General features: G+C 41.4%; 2 protein-coding genes across 2 annotated transcripts in view; both read left to right on the top strand.

The window, feature by feature from the left end:
* LOC306819952 (NLR family CARD domain-containing protein 3-like) overlaps positions 1–12,998 on the top strand; it is a gene marked incomplete at its 3' end in the record, with an annotated part of 65,788 nt that overhangs the window by 7,657 nt on the left and 45,133 nt on the right. The gene's annotated exons all lie outside the window — the stretch shown is intronic.
* Positions 1–12,998, top strand: part of LOC306818671 (NACHT, LRR and PYD domains-containing protein 12-like) — a 50,486-nt gene that overhangs the window by 16,948 nt on the left and 20,540 nt on the right. The window contains exon 10 of the mRNA XM_079336359.1: positions 12,819–12,925. Coding sequence (XP_079192485.1) covers positions 12,819–12,925 — 107 coding nt within the window. The remainder of the gene's footprint in view (positions 1–12,818; positions 12,926–12,998) is intronic.

Raw genomic sequence — 12,998 nt, 5'->3', positions numbered from 1 at the left:
GTCCAACCCCTCCCATCTCAGAGAGCTGGACCTGAGTCACAACAACCTGCAGGATTCAGGAGTGAAGCTGCTGTGTGATTATCTGCAGAGTCCAAACTGCAGACTGGAGACTCTGAGGTCAGATCACTGACTGTGTCATTAAACACTATCTAAAGCTGTCTTCCCTCACTATCACCTCACTAGATAGTGTTATGTATATAAATGTTTAGTTAGCTGGAGATGAACTTGTAATAGCTGTTGATTGAGTTTCATTGACTTTGTTCAATAAACTCTATGGTTTAAGAGCAGTTGTCTGTTATTACGGGTGTAATAACAGCTGGGTGTGAGGTCTAGTGTGTGGATTCACGCCATCCAGTTATTTAAATACAGATGTTTATTAATTAATAATATTGGTATTTAATTAATTAATTTTGGTTCACTGTCACTACATCTTTTATTCTTTATTCAGATTGATTGACTGCAGGTTGTCAGAGATCAGCTGTTCTTCTCTGGACTCAGCTCTGAAGTCCAACCCCTCCCATCTCACAGAGCTGGACCTGACCTTCAACAAGCTGCAGGATTCAGACGTGAAGCTGCTGTGTGACCTGAAGAAGAATCCCAACTATCGACTGCAGACTCTGAGGTCAGTGTCTCAGTGTTCTTTTAACCCTCCACATATTTTAATTTGAATGTATTTATTTAATAGAGACAATGTGATTTAACATAGTTTCAATACAAAGCATGAAACTGATGTGCTGCATTAAGAGTTTATAGCTGTTCCTAATTTCAAACTTGTGTCTCTAGTTGGACCTTTGTCTAAACAGCAGAGTAAAATGTACAACACTTGATCACATTAAACCACATAACACTACATGACAATACATTAAAATACATCTACCACAATATGACCATGTGTTGTATATAATCCAGTTTAAATGACAGATTTAAGATGCAGTTTTAAAGTGGCTCTGGTTTGCTTTCAGCCAGCATTTCAGGGTTTCTGTGAAAGATTTTAAATCTGAGATTAATACGTGCAGACGCCTGCCTAAAACAGAGCCAGCCTTTTTATCATCTTGTCCAGCTGCTTATTAGGAACTCTTTCTAGGGATTACAAAGACCTGATCTTCAGAGCATGAAGAGAGATGTGTTGATGATTTATGATTTCTGTCATCTCTCTTCTTCTCTCATTAGATACTGATGATCTCTGTCATGATGTGAGCGATCAGGACTCTGGTGGTGCAGAGAGGAGCAGCTAATGATCCACAGAGGAGGAACCTCCACCATCTTGTGTGTGGAGAAGCTCTGCAAGCTGAGGAGAGCTTCATCCATCAGGGACTGACAGAGGAATCAGCTCACACTTCATTTCAGTCATATTTCTTTTTTTCTTTAATTCTATTTGTAATCACACATATTCAGAGACATTAAAGTACAGTCATTTGTGCTTAAACAATAGAGTGATTCCTCCTTTTATGTGTTTGTGCTTTAACACAGAACAAAATAAATCAGATGGAAAAAATATAAAACACCAAAAAATCCAATGTAAGAGATGAGGTGATTTCCCACTGAAAAGAAAAACAAAGTATACAGGGGTTCATAACTAAAGGAAAAGCAGTTGAAAGAAAAGATGGGAGTTTAGGGGAGATATAGGATTTTCATTTTATCCAGAGATCCTCAAAAGAGTTTTTGTGAAGCTTCAGAGAACAAGTGATCTGTGTCATTGAATAGATTCCATGAACTACATGGTAGCAGTCTTCCACTGGTGGAGGAACATTTCTTTATGGCCTTTCTGCCAGCAATGCTCAGGCTTCCAAATGAGTATTTGGTTTGGTGGATGAATGCAGGTTAGCAAGGAAGACTTGGTCCCATTCCTGGGTAACATCTGACTTTAAAGACATCTGTTGGTTCTCTGTGGATCTCAAAGCAGAAGCTGTGTTTGTTAGGACAGAACAGCTGGTAGTGATTTGCTTCCTGTGAGCCACAATTCCTCCAGCAGCTAGAAGAGTCTATGGGTACATCTCAGTTCCCTTCATTGCATCCAAGTGTCCTCCACTTGTGTCTTAGTCCCTCCCAGCAGAGATGCACAGAGATATTGGCTGTCAGTAAAAAGACTTGGGTAAAGTCAGCTCTCTCCTCAGATCTCCCTCCTCTCTCCTTCTTTCAGTATAAGAGCTTTGGGAACATCCTTAACACGGCCGGTCTAGAACTATGTGGGGTTGGGCCCAGGAGCCAGGAGATAGCACTGAAGAGAAGTGAGAAAGAGTCTGCGTCATGAGATTTCTGAACAGCTTTAATAAAGTATCTAATCAGACTCTTCCAACCCAATGTTCTCCAGGAGATGGAGCTTGGGATCTTCCACTCAAAGTCACAGTTTTTTCCCAAAAGCTTCTTCACAGATGTGGAAGTTAGTTTCCTTTTCCCGTTTGTGTTTGATGTAGATTGTATTTTCTCTGTGTTCCTCTTGTAGCCCTCTATACAACCTGCAAATGATTTGAATCCCAGAGTCCCCTCTATAGGCAGCTATGAAAACTTTTATAAGATTATTGTCAAAGACTTTTTCAGTCTCTGTCATCAAACGGTTTAAATGGTGGCGTATTTGAAGAAATCTTGAAGCAAAGAGTCTTTTCAGTGTTTGGAAATGTTTGCTGGTTAAAAAAAGAAGAGTAAGAGGAGAGGCCTTGTTTTGTCCATCTCTTGTAAGGAACATCCAGTTTGTTGGGGGTGAAGTCGGGGTCATGCCAGCACCACCTCAGTATCTTTATTTCATCAGACAGGCCAGTCCTGCTGATAATACTGAACCATGTTTTCAGGACCAATTCCTCCAGCTATTCCCTTTATCCAGGAGCTTTTCAACCAATCTTTGATCCCCTAAACATGCCTGGATTGGGACGCTCTCTGACAAATTCTCTTCAATAGTTTTCCATCTGGCTTGATAATCAGATCTGCACCAGCAAACCAGGGTTCTCAACTGTGCAGATATATAATAATGTCTTAGACCGCCCTTCTTCTTCTGCAGTTGAAGAGTTTGAAATCTTCTCCTTGGTCTTTTCCCTCGCCATATGTACCGTGATATTAGTCTATCCCACTCATTGAACAGTTTCTCTCTTCTTTCTATTGGAAGAGTCTGAAACAAACAGAAGATTCTGGACAAGATGTTCATTCTCACAGACTCCATCCTCCACTCCAAGCTTCATATTGGAATTCCATCTCCTGACATCCTCCTGTATTTGTGTCTTCAATAAAGTCAAGTTCATATAAATGAGTCAAAACTTTCAGGATGTTCACTCTCAAGTATTTTATTTGTGTTGTTTAAAGATGGGAAAGAAGTAACCAATGCTTGAATTTACTGTTACTTTATCTCGCTCTGTTTCTTTTACCATATATCATATAACCAAAATGTTCAACTTCTTTTTACTCTTTTTTTTTATTAACATATAATCCATCCAGCAAATCCACCTCTTGTGCCTGGCTCACCTTTTATACCTTTAATATTATTGTCTTGAGTGGTGGCTTGGCTTAAAGCTTCAATAAAGATGTCTGACAGTAAGGGGCTTATTGGGCATCCCCTCTGTCTAACTGACATGACTTTGATGTGGCTCCGTTCACTTTGATTCTTGCACTTGGGCTTATATAAAGTGCTTGAATAGTCTGAATGAAGGTCTGCTGAAATCCAAAATGTTCTCCTACTCTATAAAGAAAGTCCCAGTTGAGCCGATCGAAGGCTTTTACGGCATCAAGACTCAACAATACTGCCTGGAGTTTATTCTCATCAATATGTTCAATGAAATGAAATGTTGGGTGAATATTATGATGATTATATGGTGATAATAAAACTGAATGAACTGAAGAATACACAGAGTATGTGTCTCTTTCTTTGTTTTTCAAAACCTGAGAACCGTACCCAACCCAAATGTTTGTGTAGCGTTACAGCCCGAGTAGAGACCCAGCTGTGTTAGTTCACTGATTTCACATACACAGGTACATGTGGAAAGAGCTACTCTTTTTGCAACATACTTAAATGATACAGATGTTTGGTCAGAGGTTGGTCAATGATGACTCACGCTTCGTCAATAAACTCATTTTTAGTGTTTAGATGGAATCAAACAGTGGTCTTCTGTTTCTGATCATATTCGATTTATCCTGTATCAGTTTTGTAAAGTTTTCAATATCATATATAATTATATATATAGTTATTAATTAGTTTCGTAGCAAACGTTAGCAGCTGATTGAAAAACACCTCTCCATACCTGTATTTAACAGATAAAAGTATAATTAGTCTTAATGTAAATTGTTAATTGATTGATGTAGAGAAGCTGTGATAGATGTAAATATTAATGTGCATTTTTCTGGGTAGATACCAAAAGGAACTGGTTTTCTGGCTTCACATTATTAATCTGCTGTTTTAGTGTATCATATATTGAAGATAGTTTTCTACATATGTGCATGATTGTATTTAATGTACAGTATGTATCTCTCTCTCTATTTGAACTTATTATGAATGAATGTGTAATGTATGATTGTAAACGCAGAGCCGTTGAAAGTTTGCTCAGAGGGGAGATGCTTGACTCCACACACGACCTGCTGATTGTACTTTTATCTGTTGAATACAGAATACAAGAACTACAAGCTGTCTCCTGAGACATTGCCGAAACACCAGAACACAACGCAGAACTTATACACGGGTCACACGAGTCTAGAATGGATCTCCTGGAACGTGGACTGATGCTGTGGCAGCGCCAGAAGAACAGCTCCCCAGTCAACCCCTGAAAGGTTCAATTCATGGGAGAGGCTGGGAATGACACTGGAAGGTAGCTCAAACATTTTTTAGTTTTTTGGTTTTGAACTCTTTACTTATCTGTTTTTTCCCACAAAACATAAAACAGAATTTGAGACAAGATCAGTGATGCAAAAATACTGGGAAAAAACAAATAAAAGACAGGTACAAAACATACTGCATACATAGACACAGCTGCATATGATGCAACTCTGCGTTAAGATTCACATCATACAACTTAATAATAAAGAGAAATAAACAGGGCTCATTTCCACGACTTAGAGTTCAACCTTCACAGCCCAAGTTTTTCACTTTGTCAGGTGTTTTCCGACTGTGCTCCACCTCCGATCAAAACGCTCCACTTTTTCCATGAGATAAACTCGTCTCAATCTTTGCTTCCATTCAGCCACATTCGCTAGTTTAACATTCTTTTGCTGTTTTATTTTTCTTGGCGACCAATAATAAAATATTCAGAATATATCTTTGGTCATCAGTGAAAAGACCACCCGGTATAGCACCAAGTAGGTTGAACTGAACCTTTAATGGATTTTCACTTTTCATCATTTTCTCCTCTTTAATATTTTTCCAGTATTTTGAAATAACTGGACAGTCCCAAAGTATGTGCAGATCACCTGTTTTACTGCATTGTCTCCAGCAGAGGGCAGCAGAGGGATTTGTAACACAACTTCATTCGTTGAATTGTGTCCACTGCTGACTGTTGAAGCCTTTATGGGTGTTGTTGAATATTTGATCCCAATACTCGTCTTCTATAATGGTATTAGTTTCCAGTTCCCATTTTTCTTTGATATAATTATTCTGACTCAAGTCTTTTATAGAGATGGGAAACATATTTACCTGGAGTTGTCTTCTCAGCCAGGGAGTTCTGGGCCTCAGTTGTCTCTGTTGGCCCACGCAGCTGCAGCACACTCAAGCGCTGGTCCGAGAATGACTCTGATCCCTGCTGACCCACTTTTCCAAAAAAGCTCTGGAAAACTGCAATTAGCTCATGTTGAAATGATCAACGAATGCTCCAAACAAATTTTCCGTCCAAGAAAAGTTAAATCTAAAGAGCTATCATGAAGAGCTATTGTGGCCTCCGTGATGAAAGAGCCTCCGCTCCTGACAACAAAAAAAGATTGTCCGTCTTTCTCTGTGCCATCCTTCTACTCTGTGGAGACATCCACGTAAATCCTGGACTGGTGGATATCTCCCACCATAACCACGGCGCAGAGCTACAATCTACTACGTGGCATCAGGCCACAGCACCACCCGACTCCTGTATTTTCCTCCTTGAGCAGTCACCTATCTTGAGTGAGGCTTTGTTTAAGTTTGGGCCTCACTCACCGTGTGGAGCAACGATGAATGCCGAAACTGCTTCACCTATACCTCCCGTGCGCAACGCGCAGCCTGTGCACAGTGCATGGCTGGCAACTACCAACAAAGTGTCCACAAACTGATCTTGCACCTCAAGGTAACATGACTCCGATTAGATGCAACCATAGACTGGAAAATAAGTCTACAGCACATAAACAACCAGTTCCTCTTTCCACTACAACTGTAAAAGCAAAACAGAGTGCTATAAATGCTGCTTTCCACAAACAAGGAGCTACAAAAATGTTTCAGACTGTAAACCATGCTAAAGTTCTATGGGATCCAAAGCATAAGCCTAGAGGAATATTTGGTGGACATCTAAACATAAGGAGCATTGTATCTAAATCTGAACAGCTGGATCAGTTGCTTTCCAACTCCAACGTTGATTACCTAGGTTTGTCTGAAACATGGTTAACTCCATCTACTCATGATGGTATGTCCCAGGTAATAAAGTATTTAGGAGGGACAGAATCCATTACAAAGGCAGTGATGATCTATGTCAGAGAAAACATCCAATGTAACCAAATTACATTTTCTGAAAGCAACATGGAATATATTGGAGTCACCATTACACTATCTTCTCTAATGTCATTTATTGTCATTGCAGTTTACCGACCACCAGCTGCAAAAGATACATTTTTTGGTCAATTAAGTAATATACTCAAAATGTGTGATGACAAGGAAGTAATTTTATTGGGTGATCTAAACTTAAATTGGTTAGATAACAAACGCAGGAAAAAAAGGACATCACTGATACGTTTCAGATGAAACAAATGATAAAGGATCCCAGAAGAATAACCCAGTCTTCCAAAACCCTATTGGATTTGATATTCACAACTAAAAATGAGCGTATAATAAAAATATATAACTTAATCACCGGGCTATCAGATCACAACCTCACCCGAGTGGCCAGAAAATTGCTGAAAACTCGACGCAGAGATAAAAATGTCTTCATTGAGATTATTAAAGATGCAAAATATAACTGGAATCTGGAAAGGAGCGGCCAAAATACCAGTCCATACAGATAAAATCTAATGAAACAGAAATCACTGATAGCTTGAATATTGCTATCACTTTTAATGATTATTTTATCAATTCTGTCTTAGAAATAGGGTTGAAATTTTTACCAGCACTACCTTCCCCAAAACGTAGACCTAGAGATCTACAATCCTGACCTCTTGAATCTAGAAAGCATGAGGCAAAAGTAAATAAAATATTATCTACACTCTCAAGTTCCACTGCCAAAGACATACACGGACTTGATACAGTGTTATTGAAAAATCATAGAAATGACCTTACCACTTCAATAACACAAATAATCAATCAGTCCTTTCAGGACAGTATATTTCCCAGCACCTTAAAATATGCTATTGTTACGCCTGTACACATGTCTGAAGATAGGCAGGAGATATGCAATTACAGACCTATTAGCATACTTCCTGCCATATCAAAGGTCAAAGGTCCCTATTGCATCCTATGCATTTTGGGTTCAGGTCAAAACACTCCACTGAAACAGCGTGTTGTTATTTCATTGAGACATTGAAATCAAATCTGGACAAAGGAGGAGCGGTTGGAGCCGAATTTATAGATCTCCGTAAGGCTTTTGATACTGTCAACCACCAGGTACACCTATCCAAGCTGTCTAACTACAAAAACTACAAACATGGCTGCATGACTCCTGCCTAACACTCAACATTGATAAAACAGTCACTATGTATTTTTCTAACAAAAAATGCCGTAATGACTGGCCTAACATATCGGTAAACGGTCAAATAGTAAAAAATGTTGAAGAGGTTAAATATCTAGGCGTCATATTGGATCCAACACTGATCTTCAAGAAGCATGTAAAAAAAAAAAACTCAATCAAACTTTAAAATACAATCTCTCAATTTTCAGGCACATCAGATGCTCACTCTCCACTGAGGCATCTATGATGTTTCAATGATCCTCTCCCATATTTCTTACTGTATTACATGTTGGTCTCAGGCAATTGAAATCTGTTGAAAATGTTCATAAACAAGCTCTGAAAATATTTCACAGAAAATCACGGCAGTACCACCTTTGTCACATACTTAATCAATACAAACGGTAAATTTTGGAAATTTAATTCGATTTTCAAATATCCGGATGGTCCACAAAATCATACACAAAGCTGCTCCCCCTCCCCTGAAAAACTTTGTCCAGCTCTGCTCAGAAACCCCCTGCAGAACCACAAGTCCACCACTAGGGGGGAGTGTAGAGTCCCCGAGAGAGGATCTGCATTTGGTCAGTCCTCTGTCTCATACAAAGCCATAAAAGAATGGAACAATATACCCCATGAACTCAAAGTAAACACTGATTTCCATCTATTTTCAAAGCATGTAAAAAAATGGATTGTAAACAATCAATCATGCTCTCAACATTTTTTTTTCCTGCATGTATTTCCTGTTAGTATTCGGTATTTTAAATTTAACGATGCAAACATTATTTTAAAATGAAGCCTTTGTGTGGAGTCTTAACATATGTGTATTGTGACATGATGTGAATTTATAAGTTTTATGGCATTGTGTAAGTGTTGACCTGCCCAGGGACTGCAGATGGAAATTAGCAAACTGCTATAATCTGGTACGAAGCCTCTTTTCTCTGTGAGATTAATATTATTGTTTGTACATGGTCTCTGACAACTAAACTAATAAACTAAACTAAACTGAGAGAGAAGTTTACACTCTGACACACAAACACACACACGCACACACACACACACACACACACACACACACACAGCAGCTGATTTCCTGTAACTGGAGGAGGAAGTAGCAACACGTGATCCAGACTCATCTGAAAGTGTTCAGACAGTTCAGACATTTTATGGACAGAAGTGAAGAGAGAAGTAAAGAGTGAAGCAGGTGAGTGTTTATCCAGAGTTTTTATATCTTCACTTCTGTAGTCTCAGTTTCCTCCTCTGAACTGAACACAAACAGTTTCTAATGAAGTCACAGCTTACATTAATATGAGCTGTGTGTGTGTGTGTGTGTGTGTGTGTGTGTGTGTTAGATCAAACTGTTTCCTGTTTCTCTTGTTTTGCTCTCTCAGTGAGTGTTTCTGTTTCTCCTCTCAGGCTGACTTAAGATCAGATCATGGATGTGAGTTTAGAGGAAGAGGAGGACGGAGCAGAGACTCAGAACAGTGATTGCTCCAAAGTTCGTCCTTTTAACTTCAGTAAAGAATCTGGACCCTCAGACACAAAGTAAGTCTTCTTACTAATTCTTTGTCTCTTCAGATGTTTCCTTGTAGGGTCGGTCACCTTGTAAAGCTGTAATCTAATCTTATCTCTCTTACTCTCTTTACATTTTATCAGATCAGGAAACCGAGAAATTTAAAATATATATTTGCTTGATCCCCCCAACACACACACACACACACACACACACACACACACACACACACACACACACACACACACACACACACTGCATTAACATTGCAGACTGAAAACTATTTTTTTCCACAAATTATTCCACAAAACAAAATCTCTCTTGATTTAGCTTTGACAGCATTAGACATATATGTTATCATATAATCAGCCTGTATATTATTAGAGGTGTATCTCTATCTCAGCGTGTGCATTCAGCGCATGAACTGTCATCTAGCCTGCTGAGGAACTGTCACCTGTCTTCTGGCCTGCTAAGAAAGCCACAAATGGACAGTTCATATAAAGTTCAGAGGAGAGTTCATAAAGGTCCTCTTGTCTACTAAAGAAAAACCACAAAAGGGGAAGTTTTTGTCTTGTCTCATTTTGAAAGAAGTGTTGAATGAAATACATATCTGTGCATGCTTTTTTTGCTCGTGTCCATGGCAACCACCCACTGTTATGGTGTGTGGAAACTTATCTGACCTTTGCAGTACCCATATGCAAGTGATTTTTGTATTTCACAAGAAATTTTATGCAAGTTAATTTGATGCAGTGTATTACCCCACCTTATGCAGCAGATTTATTGGTCCCTTGCAGTGGCTTTATACAAATGTATATGATTCACATGTACTCATGCTTGCAACAGCATATAAATAGACATGAAATTCAGAGTTTTACGAACTGGTCGAGCCGAGCAGCCGACCCCGGATTCTTCCATCCTCAATAGCGGAGACTTTTTCTCACTTACAGGAGATAGACAGACTTTATATATATATTTCCCTACACCAAGGAGGGATTTATTTTAATTGTTACCAATTGTTGGATTTATTATTTGTTGTGTATTAATAAAAAAACAATAAAAGGGATGTAAGACTCACACCAAATAGAATTATTTTATTTGTTTCTTCACCCATGAGAGCCACCCTGGAGAAACAACAGGGGTCCTCAAGGTAAGAACGTTCTCCCCAGATCTTCCACAAGCCAAAGAGGGTAAGCATAGACGAAGGATCTGAACCCCGCCGATAGATCCAGAGACCGCAGGGTGAGAGCCTGAGGGGTTCAGTCCTCCGGTAGGAGAGGCAACCATTCCTCCTCCCATCCTCTGAGCAATGGGAAAGTAGCGAGTCTCGAAGCGTACTATATACTCTCGCCAAACCACGTCGAAACTATAGTCCAGTAGTACTCGGCCCAAAAAAGCAATTAAAGTGGGGAGTGCAAAAAGGGAAAGCTAAAAAATAAATAAAAGGAAGCCACCGTCCAGGCGCGGCATTAAAAGGAAGCCACCGTCCAAACCCGGCATAAAAAGGAAGCCACCGTCCAGACCCGGCAACAAAAGAGTGCCACCGTCCAGATGCGGCAACAACTCCTCCCGTCGAAAACGGAAGCTGAACTCTAAAAAAGGGTCACCGTCCAGACGTGACAGTAGCTTTTCCCCGGTGACTCAACACACCGATGGGGCAGGTGGCGGCGGACATTTTCACATCAAGGGACAACGCGCACTGCCCGTTGTTCTTCTCGCTGGGACGAGATTCGCCCCCGCTGGGCATAGATGCACTGGCGCAAGATTGGTCCCGAGGTCTGCTCTATGCTTTTCCCCCATTCAGTCTTCTCCCGTCTCTGTTGCAGAGAGTCCGGAGAGAGGAGGTGAGGATGATCTTGGTTGCCCCAAACTGGCCTCACATGGTGTGGTTTCTCAGAGCTAGTGTCTCTCCTAGACGGGAAGCCATGGGAACTTCCGGATCGTAGGGATCTCCTGAGCCAAGCGGAGGGGGCATTGCTCCATCCGTTTCCGCAGGACCTGAAACTCTGGGCTTGACCCCTGAATGGGCCAGTCTTTTAGGCATGGGGCTCACAAAGTCTGTAGTTCAGACTATTCAGAATACTCGAGCGCCATCAACCAGAGCAGCATACTCCTACCACTGGGAGCTCTTTGGGGCATGGTGCGGAGCGAGCAAATTGGACCCTCTGTCCTGTACAGCTCCCAAGTGACTTGGGTATCTGCAGGGGCTTCTGGAGGAGGGCAAATCACCGTCGACCCTGCGAGGTATAGTGGCAGCAATTAAAGCTGCTCGAGCGGGAACGCATGGGCTGGCTGTGGGTGACCGTGACCTCATCACACGGTTTCTGAAGGGGGCCCAGAGACAGAAGGCGTGCAGGAGGTTGGCCATCCCCGCATGGGATTTAGGCCTGGTATTGGCTGCCTTTCGAGCCCATGCAGCAGGTGGACATGAAGTGGCTGTCATTTAAGGAGGTATTCCTCATAGCCATAACATCAACTAGGAGAGTTTCGGAGCTACAGGCTCTGTCAACACATCAACACTGCTGTCGGTTTTTACCAGGGGGTGCAGGGGTCGTTCTCCGTCCTAATCCTGTTTTCCTGCCAAAGGTACTCTCTGAGTTTCATTTCAACAGTTCGGTAGAGCTGCGCTCTTTCCACCAGGATGAGCAGGATGACGAGGATCGGCCGGTTTCATTGCTATGCCCCGCAGAGCACTGAGGATCTATATGCGACGAATAGAGGGTTCCAGCAAAAACTGACCAATTGTTTGTCTGCTTCAAGCCCCAGTGCATCGGCCAGCCAGTGTCCAAGGCTAGGCTGTCACATTGGATTGTGGAGACAATTCAACAAGCCTACAGACAATCAGCTACCACACATATCGTTGTTTGGTCAGTTGGTCGAACTAGGATTTGACCTCCTGAGTGGCCACTATCCTCCCTACTTTACTGTGCTGTGGTTGCATCTGACGCCACAGCACCAGGTGGGGGCAGTCTCCGGTCACTATACACGGTGTAGAGCACTCTAGTGGCAGTGACATCTCATATGAGACAAATAACTATTCCTTGGAGATATTCAGGGTGGAGCAGGGTCCCCGTACATATGGAATATGTAAGGCCACTTGGAAACCGTGAAAATCAAATTTGAATCAGTGACTTCATGCACACCGGGGTCTGTGATGCCCGTGCATGGGCGACGTAGTGGTGTGTCTTACAGAAATATCCACGTCGACTGCCCCAGTGGGTCAGTTCCCCGTACATATAGAATATGTAACCGGTTGGAGAGATAATCTCTTCACTCAGAGAACCAAGGTTACAACGTAACCGAACGTTCTTCAGTCTTTATGAAAGCAGGAGGGTTAAAACACAAGAAACAATCTTCTCCCTGCAGACTATGAGCTGAATCCAAACAGAAGAAAGAAGGCGTTACCTGCTCTCTGTGATCATCTGACTGTTTAGATTGTGTTTGATAAATCTTCCTATTTTCTATCAGTCAACCATCAGTTTAGTTCTAAAGACATGTCTTCACAGGGGGACGAAGAGGACTCATGTTAGAGAGGAGCAGACGTCCTGTCCTCAGTATGGATCCAGACCAGGAGCTGGACTGCAGAGAGTCAGTGAGAGCAGCACTGAACAAAGTAAGACTGTACACCATTGTGCTTCTGTGATCTCCTCCTAAAACACGACTTTTATTGGTCAATGTCAAAAGTC

Source organism: Symphodus melops (assembly GCF_947650265.1).
Source record: "Symphodus melops genome assembly, chromosome: 2".
Classification (NCBI taxonomy): Eukaryota; Metazoa; Chordata; class Actinopteri; order Labriformes; family Labridae; genus Symphodus; species Symphodus melops.
This window is presented reverse-complemented; position numbering and strand designations above follow the sequence as displayed.